This window comes from Poecile atricapillus, chromosome 3 (assembly GCF_030490865.1).
Source record: "Poecile atricapillus isolate bPoeAtr1 chromosome 3, bPoeAtr1.hap1, whole genome shotgun sequence".
Taxonomy (NCBI): Eukaryota; Metazoa; Chordata; class Aves; order Passeriformes; family Paridae; genus Poecile; species Poecile atricapillus.
In genome coordinates, this window is record NC_081251.1 from 32,085,541 (window position 1) to 32,101,856 (window position 16,316).

Here is a 16,316-nt window from a genome sequence, read left to right on the forward strand (position 1 = left end):
TACAGGAGAAATCTTAAGTGAAGGCATAGAGTTTTCATGTTATTGTTTAATGTAGCCTCTCAACTAAACTTTTATTAAGCTGACTTTCCTTTTGAGAATTATAGCAACTTTTGTCACACTCCCAATCAACACTAGCCTAATGCAAAGCCATGTCTCTGTCAGGTTTTCATCCTCACATTAGTCTGAGAAAACACTCGGTGGTGTCTCAAAATGAACAGGCAACTCAGATATTTGGCCATATCCATTATTTGAATGATTGAATTACAGTGTCCTGTGATATATCCAGTATACACACCTCTCACAGCGCACACCAAATACGCCACAATGCTATCTGATTATCTGCTCACATCCACACACATCTACACATAGCTTTTCAAAGAAGGCAGTAACATCAAGTGGCAAGGTTCTACTTGTGCTACTTACCTTTCCTGGAAGGTTCTATGTTTTACTCGCTGCAAAAAGATTAAGAAAAACAGCATTTTACTAGTGGGTGTATCCAACCATTGAGCCTGTTAGCTCTTTTGTTTACTATACTTTTATGTTTTCCTTCTAATACATGCCCCCTCCTTTTCCTGAGCGATACTTTGCCCTTAAATAAGCAGGTGGGGAGGGACTTGGAAGTCTCTCCCAGTTTCTAAACAAATGCCAGTAATCCTTACCCGTTGAATTATTTCTAGGTGCTCTTGGGAATTGCTGAAGTTTTTGCCAATGTCGAATATGCAAAAGGTTTCCTTCTGGCAGGCAGTAACCCAGTTCTGATATTCAGAAGTATCAGGAATCCGATCCAGAAAAATACGAAAGGCTTCCCACACAGCTTCCTGGCAGACTGAGTAAGAAGAAAGGGGCTAGGGATAGATGCTTTGTACCAAACAGTAAACTTGAAAGACTTTTAACAGTGATTTGGTTACACACATTCATCACTCAAGGTGAAGGAACACAAACTTCTTCAAAATGTTGTTTAAAAATTCTTTTAGAGAAGGGGATTTTCAAACTTATTAGAAAAGCCATTTTAACCAAAACTTGCTAGTAATTTAAAAGCTGTTGCCTTTAGTGCTTTACTTTGCAAGAATTCATTACTGTGAGATGGGACATTTATTTTCAGTACTTGATACCTGCTTTGGCTTAGAGTGAGTTCATTATCTGCATTATCTAAAATATCGGTGTCTCTGAAATTAGTGCAGTAAGTATACTCTAAACTTGCTGTAGGGATGTACTCACCTAGCTGTGTTAGGGCCCCTCAATAATACCTCAGGAACGACCTGCCCTCCCAGTAGAGCAGCTGCATGTGGAGCAGATGTGGTCAGGTTATTAAAAAGGAACAGGCTGTCTTTTGAAGAGATTTATTATGAGCTAGCAATTAAAGCTACTTTCTATCTCCTTTTTCTTGCAACTCTCTGGTATTTGTTTTTCTGAGCAGTTACTGCTGAATAAAGATGCACCATCTGATGATAAGTAATCCAGTTACCAGATAAATCTGACACATGACCAGTTGAGGAGGCATTGTAGTATGTTCTCCCAGTTTGCCCCACATAAGAGACTGTCCTCATGGTGACCTAAGCTATGATGTGTTGCTTCAGAGTTGGTATAAGGTCACAGTAGGCTCAAGTATCCATCAGCAGCTGTCTGAGCTCCTACATCTGAGCTGTTTTGTGTTGTGTGCTCATCCCTGGAAGCATGGAATGCATATATATGTAAAAAAGATTAGAATTGTCTAAATATTCTTAGTAGAAAAAATCTCTAGAGGAGTGATATGATCCACAATTTTTTTTCAGTTACAAATATGTCATGGGAATTGAAGGAGGGGAGGTCATCTCCTAGGCTTTAGACACAGAAAAGAACCTGAAAGTATATATCCAAAACAAAATGAAGGTAAGCTTGTCCCAAAGGTGGGTACAGGCTCTCAGACTCCAGCATGGCTACCAGAATGCCTTTTCATGAAGGATTGTACTGTGGTTACAGATTCAAGGATGATGCTTGTATCACCACATTTGCAAGTGTACCTTTTTTTTTTTTTCATTTATCTGTTTCACCGGATAAATTCACATGCTCAGCTGGGAGGGCAGAAGTCTTTGCCAGAAGTTCTGATCTTTCCTTGAAGGAATTTTTTTTTATGTTTTGATGAAAGACATTGTAATGGGAAATATGCAATTGTTCAAGGGAGCAGAAACACCTTTTTGTGAATGAGTGTACAAATTATTCAGCTGCAGAGGGTGTTTTGTTGCTTGCTTTTTGGGAAGTGCTCCAGTTTCAGTTGAAGAACTGGATGTCACCTGCTTAGAAAATTTTGCAAATGTAGGACACTGCCGGGGAAAAGGAGTATAAGTTGAAACCTTCTTGCACTACAAGACTTATAGAGTCCAATATCCCAGATTATGTACTGCTCTCCAAAAGGCTGGTAGTACTGTTATATTCACTTTTTTTAAATGAAAGGGTCATAGTTACAGTTTTTTGAGTTCAGATACCTGTCTGCTTTAGGATAGCTAGTTTTCAGGCCAATCAGGGAGTTTAGGGACTTTCAGGATTAATTTCTATTTAAGAAATGATTTTTGGATTAGCCCCTGTGACACATTTCAGATTTCTGTCTAATGCCCGTCGGATGCTACAATGGATACCAAATGTTTTTATATCTATATACAGACAGTGTAGTTCTCCCATGCTGCCTGTAGCTGCTTCATGGCTGCTGGAGTAAAATTTTTGCAGCTCTACACCCAGGTCTCAGTTCAGAGGGAACTAGTTGGCTCCCTGAAAGAGAGCTGAGGAGCAACCAAGTTACACAGATGAATGTGAATGGATGGTGTCTGATAAAGAGGAAAAATAGATAAGTAAAGGTGATTTAGGGAGTAGATGTTGCCTTAGATACTTGTATCCCAGAAATCTGACTAGGTTTTAGAGTTAACTTTGGACTGTCCATCTGTAGTGCAAACACACACATTTTTCTAATACAAAATAGAACAGCTAGACGATGAAAGACTGGGAGGGGTAGATGAAGGAAGAGAGAAAATTGGACCAAAAATTGGAATGATAACTCGATAGGCTTTCTGTAGGCAAGGGGAGTAACTTAAGAGCTGGGAAGGGACTGACCTAGTTGAGAAAGTCTTATTTTTAAAATGTCTCCAGTATTTCTTCTTCCCTAAGCTTTTTTCATGTCTTGTTATTTATTATCTCGGTGTTTATTGTATACCAGCACTGCCACAGACTTAATATAACTACAGACACACCAACATGTTTGTGCAATGACCATTTAATATTTCCAATGCTTGTCTTAAATTGGTGCTATTGATTTTAAATAGCAATGATGGTACCTGCTCTTTTGAGAAAGGTGGTACCTCTTTCAACACTAATATAAGCACAATTTGTTTTTCATGTTCAGCCATGCTAGAACACCGTGCAATTACTCTGAGTTCATTAGCCCTTTCAGTGCACTGTTTTATTTTTCTTCTGGTAACTCTATCTTGAACCCTGCTGGTGCACATGTAACATTTGACTATCTGTGTAAAAATAAAGCATAAAGTCAATAGTACATACACTGCTCAAAGGTGAAGAACAAGATTCTGGAAAATTACTGTGTTTCCTCACTTAAAGGAAAGACTTTGAAGGAGGAAGTATATACTACAATAATCATCTTACCTCTTAATCTATAGTAAGCTTGGTGGCTGGCTAGAATCTGCTTCACTGATTCTTGTGGACAAACTTTCACACCAGTTGAGAAAAAGGATGACCTCTTTGTTCGGTGTTTTGCCATGTCAAATATCCGCCTTATGGTCGATATCCTGGACCTCTTTGTTGTTCTTTCTGTTTTGTCTGACCCTGAGGTGACTGCAAGATGTTTGGCATCAGCACGGTTTATTTTATTAGGAATTTCTGTAAAAAAAAAGAAAAAAACCAAGGAAGTACATAAACATACTTTGCCTAGGCAGTAGGTATCCAATACAAATTTGTGTCTTGAAAATGGACATGAGCTTGAGAATTTTTTTTGTTACATTATAGCGGAGTCAATGCACTGATTGAATTATTGTGCTGAGAAATGGCCTCTGACCACATGGGGGAACTGAGGCTCAAGTGACTTGGTAACTAATTTACATGTATTTCAACATGTGACCCCAGGACACACAGGGTAAAAGTTTCAGAAGCTCCAAATCGTGTTTTCAAAAGTGACTTTGGATTAGAGCCACAGAAGACGCTTAAGTGCTTGAACTTTGTGCTAGAGCATCTCATTTGTGAGCATATCACCCTGTAGGGAAATTTACAGTACAGTGATAAGTAATGTCTACAATAGCAGATAAGTAAAATTGGAAATAGTTGTACCCGAAGTCTTTAAAATCTTATCTTTCCTTTGGGCTTCAAGGAACATCTCCCTTCAAATCAGGTCCATAACCTTGAAGCTATCTCAAGAACAAGACCCTGAAACTTCCAAAAGTTGAAGAGGAGTTTTATTGCCTTTGGGAAAAGAAAGACCTCTTTCCAGTCTCTCTTTTTCTCTGCAGTCCACTCCTCTATCCTTCCCTCACATAAACTGAACTATTAACCAGAACAGACTATGATTGTTTGCAACTGGATGATAGACGTTGTGAATACTGTGGCATCATATTTCAATAAACCTTTAAATTCCTGGCAAAGTGGAACAGCTATAATAGAAAAAACTGAAATCAGTGACTAGGAATTGAAGACTTAGGATTAAATTTTATTTATGAAGCAATTCAGTTATAAAAAATGGAAAAGTTTCTAGGCTGTCAAGATAACCTCAAGCATAGGAACCCCCATCATGAAAATTCAGGACTCATCTGGTTCCACTTCCTAAGTATTTGTGTTGGAGTATTACATGACATAGCAGCTAAATTTAATGTGAGAAAGCTAATGTTAAAAATAGTATATAAAGTACAGATTTAAATGAGCTGAAATACAGCTTTTTTTGCAGGATCATGTGACAGGAGCAATGAGAATCTTTTAGGTTATCTTCCAAAATTTTGTGTACATGTTAATAAAGATGTTAAAGCAAATTTGGAAACACCCCTTTTTGGTTATAATTTGATAGAGTGAAAAAATATAATCAGAATAGAAGACAATTTGAAAGAATTAGAAAACTTTAAGCAAGGTACGTGTGTTCCTGAATCTTGATGAATCAAATGAACAAATTACTGTGAAAAATGGTTTAAACGCTTCTAATGGAAGAATAAGGGGAAATAATAGGGTTAAAAAGGAGTAAGTTCAGTAGGAGTAGCACTATCAAGACAAATAAGAGTAAAAATTATCAGTTTTCTAGAGAAAGAATAAATGTCAAACTGAATATAACAAACACTAATTATCCTGTTCTTAGGCAAATCAAGAGAAAAATAAAGAAGGTTAAAAGCACATTATCTTGACACTTTGGAATTATGTTAATTAAATGTTTAAAGAAAAGTGGTCAGATAAACGATAAGAGAAAGATAATTGAAAAACATACTTTTATAAAAAGAATAGCATGTGTGATGAAGAATGGGGAATGTTCTACCATGTGTGTCAGTAGACATATATACGTATGTCTATCTATATATTTCTCAGTTCTTATTAATTTCCAAATGAACATCCATTGTTTACTGTGTAGAAATCCTTGCAGTAATGTCTGTATTTTGGGATAAGTGATCCTCTGATATGGAAAAAGTTGACTGCTTGATTGTGATAAATATTGTCTGGAATAAAGGAAGTTATAAAACAAAGGCAGTAGGTGATTGTTATTACTTTTTAATGCATGCCAGAGACAGTGACCTGCAGCCCTATAACTGCCTAATTGTTGCAAGAGAATTTAAAATGATGACGCAGTCATATAATGTTTGATGTGAAATGAAATGGAAGCAATTTTTACACATTAATGTCAGGTCATGAACCATAAACTGTGTAAAGGGAATTTCCCCTGTGAAAACACGTTGTTGGATTCAACAGAATCCACAAGTGGCCAAACCCTGAGTAAGCTGAGACACAGAGTTATTTGAATGTTATAGGGGATGAGAGAAGATGATCCAATGCCAGTGAAATCTCAAAACAGATTCCTGAAATCCTCTAGAAGAGAGAATCAAAAATCCACATGGAAAGCAGCCAGTTGTAAGTCTGTTACCTTTCACAGGGTATATTAACTGTGATAGACCAGCTGCCCCTGCAGCCCGACCAACTGGGGCAGAGGATTTTGTCACTAAGCTCTTTGATAGCTTTTGTATGGAGCAGAGGCCTTTCTTGAAGGATTTGCTGCTTCTCCAGGATTTACCTCTAAGTCTTTAACTTGAATTAAGAATTATACTATTTGTAAAACTGAGAAAGCATATTCTTCTCAAATGATTGTTTTAATGATTTCAAAGTCTCCATGTTTGAACTTCTCTTTCTGAGAAGTGAACAGATATTTATTTTCCAATTTTTTTTTCTTTTCATTCTTTCCCCTTCAATTTTTTTTTCTTTTTCTTTTGGGGATCTGCATCTAGAGTATATCTATTGCAGTAGGTTTAATTTAATTTATATCTTGTGATTAGTAGATTTCTCTTACTAGAATAACTTTTATTATCATAATTATTTGAAATCACTTCTTTACTAAAGCAAAATTTGAAGTGGAGAAAGCATTAGCCTTTCCCTCCACATGATTGTCCAATATGAATTTCCTAATATTTGCTAATTGTGAATGGAAGAAAACTTGCCATCAGGCATAAGCATTTCCTCATAATTCTTCAGATCTGTTTTCCCCTGCTTCTGCAGAAATTCTGAACTGAGAATTTTTTACCCAAGCCTCACAGATGTTTTAGCCATATACTTTACTAAAATATGCCTCCAGCTATACCTTTTTAGATGCCTTGATTTCAGTGCCCTGGACTAAAGAAAAAAAAAAAATAATCAAAAATACACACACTGTTATGAAACTGAATCCACGGATATTAGATGATCCCTTTTCTTTTTACTGTGCAAAATAGTAATTGAATAAAGTGGAGTGATGCAAATTTTACAGGTATATAATTTGATGATGTAAATAATATAAATAACACTAGGTTGGTTAACTTTTCTTAAAATAAATAACATTTATAGGTTTTTCTAATTATTTTTTTCTGATACAACCACATACAATTAAAATATTCAGTGTTTACTGAATATATTACCCTGTCCAATTTGACTTTTTATTATTTAACCTCTGTTTTTTTACATAGGTGACTGTCTCAGTTTCACTTTTAAATTATATTTTTTAGTTTTTTACTTTTCTTCAATAGTTCTAGGGCAGAAGGACAGATAGTTGTAGAAATCTGATAATGCTTTACTCTACAGCTAATCTACAAGATGGCTTAAACAAAGTTCTAATTCTCCTTTATTCTCACATGAAGGAATCTACACTATATCCAAATTTTCCAGGTGATGTACTTGCAGAAAATATTGAGGTAGTTTTACCAAGGTTGTCTACAGAACCACTGTTAGCTGTTATTAAATTCTGGAGTTCCTGAGATCTAGTCCTGAACTTAGACAACGATAACAAATTTTTTTCAAAATACCATAAAGCAATTTTCAAAATATGATACAGCAATCTAATTCATGTGGGATCTAATCAAAGCATTTTGAAATCCATACCAATCTCTCAAGTGCATAGTACTGCTCTTCAGGTTTGGTTTCAGGCAGATAAATGGTATTCATTTCACATATTAAAAATCTGAAATTCTTGAAATTAGGCCAGGTCTCTCCTCTGTGTCTCTTGAGACCTTCATTATCAAATTTATACCCTAACTAAGATTACAAGACAGGAGGAACAGATTTCAAAAGTTTCTATATGTTCTTAATAATATGCATGTCAAAAAAGTACATAATTATTAAAATGGATTCTAGAGAAAAAGAGTTTAAAGTTATTCAATAATTGGTCAGTTTTTTTATTATTATTATTTTAATTTGCTTTTATAAACACAGGAGCAAGAGGGTCTTATATATTTTTGTGCAAATGGAGTGGATTCTTCTCAATTTAGCTTTATTAATTTCTCTCTTAATAGTACTAGTTTCGAAGGCCTCAAATTTTGAAGTAGTTGGAGTTGAAAAATTGCATTTTTCAGCAATGTGGACGATCTCTGTGTAGGAACATTTATCTACAGCATTATTTTGCCAGTAAATGTTTATTTTTATTTGACCTGAGAAAATTTAGATGCTGTTGAATATTAAGAGAATAACTAAAAATATGGTAGCTAAAGATTTGGCAGCAAAATTCAAGGTGTCAAAATCGTTGTAGTCTGAATAATTCATCATTAAAATCATCAAAAGGTTTGAAATGTGTGAAAAAACAGATTAGTCTGAAAAATCAGTGGATCTTCTTAGGATAGAGAGGAATTTGATTAACAAATGAGACATTGCCTGCACAGTAAAATAATAATTAAAATACACAGCTTATGTAAAGGGAAATGTTGAAATACAATAAGAAAACCTTATCAGGAAGGTTAATTCAGCAAAGATCCATGAATATGTAGAGGTTAAATTTATGGTGGGGCCAACATTTTGTTGATAATTGAGCCAATAACAAAAGCATGGCTGACTAGAAGTTGATCTTGAGATTTCTTAGCGGGCTGATCAATGTAAGCACCAGATGGAACATAGAAAGTACAAGAAGGTAAAACCTGGGCCCCTCACCTAGGGGCACTCTCCTCCTGTCCTGGCAGCAGTGAGCATCCCACATTCTAATGGCACCTGCCAGTGACAGACAGGGTGCCCATGACATGTCCTCTTCTTATATTCCTTTTGAAATATTTTTTTCCATGGCATGTTTCCTCAGGTCTGTTGCATGGGAAGAGCCTTTGTAGGGTCTTAGTTGAGCACGGCCAGATTAAAATATGGCATGGCTTTATCACCAAATGATACCTACATCCTGTGTGCAGCAATCTCTATCTTCCCATGCAGGTGTGAAAGTGGAGGTTTTATTCTTGCTGATGTTCACGGCTGCTTTGCCAGTGCTTTGTCAGATACTGTTACTTCAACTGTGTTTGCTTTGCATTTCCATTTCCATGTGTGTTTTCACAACCATAAAGGCTCACAGTTTTGAAAAGTTCAGGGTATGGAATTCCATACTAGAAAAATTAATGCTAATATTTAATCTGCTCAGGTCTTGTCTGAGATCTCAATGCCCTTAAACCCAAGATTATATGGCTTGCTTGAACTTATCTTCATGTCCAATATATTATTGAACTGTTTTTAATGCTCAGAGGGAAAGAACTTTAAAAATAATTGCTGAGGGCCTCAGCCATGATGATTGTTGCATCCTGGTGGGTCTTATCTGGGCTGTAACTGGGGTAGCTGAGGCACAGTGGGGAGTTCACTTTGGATCTCACTTCTTCATGTTTAGTGCACTTAGCTAGTGAAACGCTGAGTAAGAGGGCAGTATCCACTATTGTGGGGAAGTTTTGCTGAAAGATAAGATGCTGACATTGATGCTTAGCTTCAGTAGAAGAGGAATTGTGGCCAAGTATGCCTCCATTTCCAAAAAAGAAAAGAGGGCTAAGATATATATATTAAAAGTACGTAATTTTAATTTCTCATAATAAATATGGACAACAAGTTTGGTAATTCCTGTTTGGTACATTTGTTTTGTAAATTCTATTCTTAAATGTGACTAAACAGTAACATTGCCTGTGGAATGAGGCCTGGCTCTTTAATTGTGGCAATTCTGTATCTATGGAGGACAGGTCCAGGCTTCCAGTTTGGAAGATCCTGCATCCAGCTAGCTAAAATTCACTCCTGAACTTCCTGTACAAGAACCCCAAAGATGATGGATACGCACTCAGCACTATAGAACCCTCCTGTACCTACTAATATCTCATATTATGCAAGACTTAGCATCATCTTTACGTGTCAGGGAGGTGCCAGGCTCTGCGTGTGCAGTGGAGACTTTATACATAAGTCAAAATATGCCTGATCCCTGTATCTCTTGCTTGGATTCAGCATGATAAAACATCACTTCCACATATTCAGAAGCTGTACTCAAGCTCACTGTGACACAGGAGAGGAGTTGCAGTCTTCTGCTTATAAGGCAAGTTCTATAATTTTCAACTTTTAAAGGCTATGTTCATTTTAAAAATTAGGTCTGTACCAAGGGGTTTCCTTCTGAAGAACCCAGAAAAATGGTGGGGTTCCATAAATCCTGCTTCTTTGTCAGAAATGCAGGATAATGCTTCTTTAAATGCCTGTGAAAGGTGAATAATCACATATGTTCACATAGTGCCCTAGTAAGGTAAGTTTCCCGTGAATTTTTGTGATACATTCCCATTGTAACCCTTATGTTAAAAATATGAAATGTTTGTTTATAATGAAACAACCTACACCTCAGAACATATATGGAAATAAATCTGAAGAAGAATGTGATAAATTATTCTGAAATATATGATATAAACAATGACATTAGTAAATGTGAAAATTTTAATAAAAACTTCAAAAATTTTTATTTTGTTTTTTGTTCAAAGCTAGGAGATAGCATTAGGTAATTCTTCTTGTTTAGAACCCTTCAAATGAACCTGGATTTACATTTTGATACCAAAGATCATAGCTGTCATCAACCAGTATGCTCTTGGATTTCAGTAAGTGTGAAGAATTTAATTTCTGCGACTAGGTAACACTGGGAAGCTAAAGTAGATATCAGAATCCTCCTCTGCTCATACATATCTGTGTGGCTTTCTATCCCGAGTGGAGAAATACAATTGATAACCATCTTCAGGAAGAAACAAAGAATTTGGTACAGTTTTTTATGAAATTTATGCATGGGCCTTGTAACAGACAGTTTTGAGCAGATAATTTAGTAACTTCTTTGAATTATACAAATTACATAATTCATAGGAAAATAGTGAATTATCTACCTATTATAGATGAGAATAGAAAACATAACATGCAACTGGTAAGATTTTCCTGCTTTCGTGAATATAGTTGTCATGTACTAATGATGAAGCCACATTCACAATAAATTCTGTCTGTACACACCACACATATTGCACACGCTGAAATCTTTGCCTTAACATAAGACTTTGACACATTTTCTTGCAACTGGAAAAAATAGTAAGAAGCTCATGTTTTCATAGATGTAATATGTCTCATTAAAGGTAGAAATTTTTACATTCTCTTTCAGACAGAAAGGTGAAAATTTTTATTCATCAACTGTGCTCACTTCTGCTGCTGGAATTAATAAAAAGTATCAAAGGCTTTCAATGCCAGTTTGTGAATCTTGCAACAGTCTGCTTAAAGTCCAGAACCTGGACGAGGAACAGCACTGAAGAGTGACTTGTTTTAATGTCCATGTATGAAACATGTATCTATTTCTATTTTTTTTTGCCATCTTAGAAGCATTTGACCTGAAAGGCTGTTCTATTAATTGATATGGATATGATATCAAAGGATGCAAGAAAATGCCTTAAATGCTAGTTCTTGGAAGGATGTGTCCAACCTGCAATGAGAAAACACTCAGTTGAGCACCTCTGCTCTCAGTTTTCTGATCAGTCATTCTCAGAAGTCAGGTTTATCTGACAAAGTCAGTGAGATGGCATTAAGTCCAAGTTCCAGTGATGCTTTGCCATGTATATCAACGTTTCAACAGTTTTGATGGTATGAGTCAAAGAGCTGCAGTGCAGAATGGGTTTATTGAGGTAACTGTATTCACATATGATAACAATTCGGATGCCTGCTGTATGAAAAGGTGCCAGAAGCCCCAGTGTCATCTCTTTACTTCAGCTTGTGTAATTGGAACTGGTCAATTTTCCTCACAGTTTGGGGTCACTCATTCTGCAGTACAATCTACAGTCTCTGGCTAATTGACTACACCTTGCTTTGACAGAGCATGACTTGCACTTAACCTTACTTAACTTTGTTATGTATCAAGCTGCATAGACCAAGTTTGGTTTGGAGGACACCTAATCTAATTCTTGATCTAAGCATGAAAACTTATTCATCTGGTTTTGAGGGAGAAGAGGAAAGGGAAAAGCATTTGAATAGAAATGTCTTCATTTTCTGCCATCACCATGAAATCACAAAATTAGAGAAGAGTGCATTGCTGTTTGATGCCAGAAACTGCTGGGGTGTCTATGATCTGCACTGAGTCATATATATCAAAGGTATACCTGCAACACAGCCACTAAAACTGGTATTTCAGGTAACAGAGCTACCAAGATTGTCAGTAGAAAGTTGGGTAAAGTCTGAGGGAGGTTTTGAAACATTTGAGAGGCCAGAAAGAAGATAATCTTGGCTCTGCACTGAAGCAGAACTTTAGAAGCCAGTAGAACCTCAGCAACGCAAAGACAATCATGGTGGCCTAAATACAATTAGTTACGTAGCTATGAGCCTGGGTCCTACTGATTTGCAGGTGTCAGGGTACTCCCAGATGATTGTTAATCCTATGTTTTCCAGACAGGTTACTGTTCTGAAGTCTCTGTCTAGTAAATCGCAGCTGACAGTGACTAAATGTCAGCAGACATGTATGTGAAAGCAGATAGATGTTTCTTTTTAAGAAGTGTGTTATTCAATGTCACACATTCTGAAGGGGAAGAAACTGAAATACAGTTGGCCTTACAAAGTACAAACGTCATGGAATTTACAAGATAGTGCACCTAATTCCTGATTAATATGGAAGAATTATATGACAGAGAATGATCAGAAGACTAATTTTAATCCCAAAAGGACTACGTTGCACAGAGGTAAAAAAAGAAGGAAAACATATTTAAAATATTTCAGGCATCAAAATGCAATAGAATGCATGCAGAATTTTCCTTTGGGGAAGAAAAACTGTCTTTTGGAAAGAAAACACTATGTTTGCTATGTGATGAGTGTTGGCCATGTCACTGATTAAACCACAAAGGCTCAAAAAATAGATGAGAAATGAACAAGAACAATCTGGATTTCTAGAAGGTTACGACTCCCAGTTATTTTATTGTCGCCTGTAAATTAATGTCCTGTAGAAGGCGAAAACTTTTGATTATTAATATTGATCATCTTGTCTACAGGTGTTTTCTGAGAAAAAGCCCAGATATCTTGCTGTTCATTCACATGAAGTTCACTGATCCCTATGGCACAGGTGTGACTACTTCTGGAATTAATCTTTAGGATTCAGTGACAATGGTCTAGTATTTATATTAAAGTTTGGCTTTTAGCCAGAAAACAGAAAAGATCAAATCCCATATATAGCGCAATGTTACATTTGTTTGAGAAAGGAGAGAAAAAAGGAAAAATATTTTCATAAGTTTATAAGCCCAATCAGGGAAGCCAACTTTAACATGTGAATTCTTATTTTATGGATGAGAGTAGAAGATAATCTTAATGCAAAATCCTTGATATTCTGTGATTTTCCTTTTCCTTTTGCACAAATTTGCTTAAACTTTTTTTTAATTTTTTTTTTTATTTGGGGGGGACAATTATAGTCATGAAGATCTGAAACATTTCCTGCTGAATTAGAACAGCCTAGCGGGAAGGGGTGAGTCAGAATGAATTAAAATGATTTCATAGAGCACACACAAAGCCTTTGTGTCCTTAGGAATGGCTGAGTAAACAGCGGATATTTGCTTGCTGAACAAAAAAATGCCATAAAACAGCCTTGAACGCGCTCTGGCCCCCTGTTCTCAGTATCAAATGCTAGGATGTCCCCAGCATCAAGGAATGGCTTTGAGAGTTCAAAGCCCCTCTGCATTTTGGTATTTAGTCTGGCTGTTCAGTAGTTTACTATCCAGATTTTGTGCACAGATTTTTTTGCTGTCACAAAGTTTTTATCCCTCTCACTTTCCCTTTCCATGAGATTTTTCCATGAGACAATTTTTGTCAGGACAGTAGCAAAATTATGGCCAAAGTTAAACACCGTAACTCTTACTTTGCCCTCTACAGTTTCCTGTAGAGAAAACTACAGGAATTTTGTAGTCTACTACAAAATTTTGTTTACTGTGGAATTGGAGGTGCTCCTGGAGAGCCTCCAAATGGCTGGGAGGACTCTATGGATCCTTAAATAGGGACAGGGAGGAAGGACCAAAAAATTACCAAAAACCCCCAAATTACTAAGCAAGCTCCATATTAACCTACTTTTTGTTAAATATAAATATTTATATGAGAAAGTAAAGAATTTGAATTTTAGTTTTTCATCAACTGACTAAACCTTTAAATATTTAGAAATTATCTCTATATATTTTTTTTGTTTAAGATGGGGCTGTTTTATATCCTAGTCTCTTATTTCCTAGTCCTTCACAGTTTACATGTACTGCAAATTTGAATGACCATAAAGGTCTCAAGACATCTATGTTAGGAGCCCTAATGAGTGATTCATGCAAATATTCAGACTAGTGGGAGACCCTATATACTTGAAAAAAATATTTTCTGTAAGTATCTCACTCTAATGCTAAGTCATAAAATAACAGCTCTAGAAGCATCTCTGCTCTGCTAAAGAAGTTTCTTAACACAAGCATTAACTGTTCTGAGATCTGTGTGCATATATTTGAAATCAATTAGTTTAAAAATATTGTGTATGGCATGACTACAAGTAAAAAAAAAAAGTTATTATTATACATATATGCATACCACATGCACTTTAGAGAACTGGTGGCAAGGAATATTTCCAGTTATTTAGTTATTTAGTATGCCTCTCTGTCAAGATAGCCCCCCATCATTTTGCTGGTCTTTTATGGAAAGTATATTGTAACATACAATTTGCAATTGGTGAAACTATGTGACGCCACTTTTACCACTATTGCTTTCTAAGTTGTAATTATAAATAGGGACTGCAACAAATGCCATCAAGCATGCATGAATAGCCTGAATTCATTCTGTCTCTTTCCATCACAGAGTATGCAATTTACATGCAAAAACAATGCATCTTAATAAAACTCGTTTTCTTGTCAGACGTGAAATATCATCATTCTCTCATTTTTTGCCACATTTCCAAAATATCATTACTGATTATATGAAATGATTTGCACAGAATCAAAAAGTAAAATTAAAGAGCCGCAAAACATAATTCTAATGCTAACTATATACTTTCCCAAGGACTTTTTCAGTACTTTAATTGTCTGCTAGTGAAGGTTTACTTAATTTAACTGAGATACAAGAACTGTGTTTCTGTATTTCTTTAAGTAAACAGAAGTTTCTTAAGAAAACCCAAACGTGTAAACAAAACTTTCCAGATAGTATTGATAACAGGCTATATTTCATACTGTCTCCCTAACAAACATTTAGATAATGTTGAGGAGACTTATCTTTTATAATTTTACATTCTTTACATTTAATTAACAGGCCTGACATAAAAATAGAAGGTCATTGACTTGAGCACACATAGCAGTTGTAATGTTAGCTTTTAATTCAGTTATGCAAATATCAAAGCATAGATGGAAAAGTTAACGAGAGAAACCTCCTCCAAAATTAAATGCATTCCCCAAAGCTCTAGATCTTTTGAATATGGGACAACCAGGGAAAATCACATCAACATATTTTCTTTTTTGTCGTTGAAGTAACTTTAAAAATGTTGTGAACTTTTAAATAGTTTTAAATAGAGCAATAGTTAGCTGATGCACTAGGTACGGAGCAGTTCTAAATGCAGTTCTGCATTTATATTTTCTTGCAAATGATTTTGTAGTTATTATTACATTAATCCTTACTGGTATTGCCATTTTTTGTATATTTGGCCATATGGTGTATTCTTCCAGAATTTGTCCATCCAGAAGTTTTTGAAGTTGTTTTTAATAATCAGAATAACCTTCTTCACTAGTAAATGCAGATATATTTTGCTACTTTCTCTTAATTTCAGTGATGAAAGACCATCTTTAACCACATCAACACTTCGATGTTCTTTCAGCCTTTTTCACTTTCCATATATTTGTCTCACAGATATATTTTCATAACAGAACATGTTCTGCTAAAATGAAGATAAATGCATCTCTTACAGATATTTAAAAATCTGCAAAATGCACATAAGGAATAATGCCAATATTTCCTTTTTCAGCTTTATAGCAGTATCAGTAACCATTGTGTCTCTAGCTGAATTGTCAAAACACCACATTCTGAACTAATAATTCTGTAATATGAAAGCCCTTGATCTTGCAAATATTTTTTTTCCCAACATATGCAAAGTAAAATTAATCTAAACCTTTAATATATGAACTTACCTCTGCTTCCCTGAACTTGGAGAGCAAGGCAAATGATCAAAAATATTAATCCAGTTTTCAAATGCATGCTGTCTATTGATCATTCACAGTTTTCAAGACCAGTCATGCAGGAAACAAGAATATTTTGGTCGAGTAGAAGAATTCCGTTTTCTTAGAGAACAAAAATCCCCAAATATCTTTATTTTTCAGGTGTCTCCAGCCTTGAACTGCATTGAACTGCACCTAGGCAGA

General features: G+C 35.6%; 1 protein-coding gene across 1 annotated transcript in view; it reads right to left on the reverse strand.

Moving 5' to 3' along the window:
* Positions 1-16,152, reverse strand: part of IMPG1 (interphotoreceptor matrix proteoglycan 1) — a 54,171-nt gene extending 38,019 nt beyond the window's left edge. Inside the window, exons 1-4 of the mRNA XM_058835639.1 lie at positions 16,086-16,152; positions 3,628-3,861; positions 660-826; positions 424-452 (exon numbers count right to left, since the gene is read on the reverse strand). Coding sequence (XP_058691622.1) covers positions 424-452; positions 660-826; positions 3,628-3,861; positions 16,086-16,152 — 497 coding nt within the window. The remainder of the gene's footprint in view (positions 1-423; positions 453-659; positions 827-3,627; positions 3,862-16,085) is intronic.
* Between the last annotated feature and the right edge of the window lie 164 nt (positions 16,153-16,316).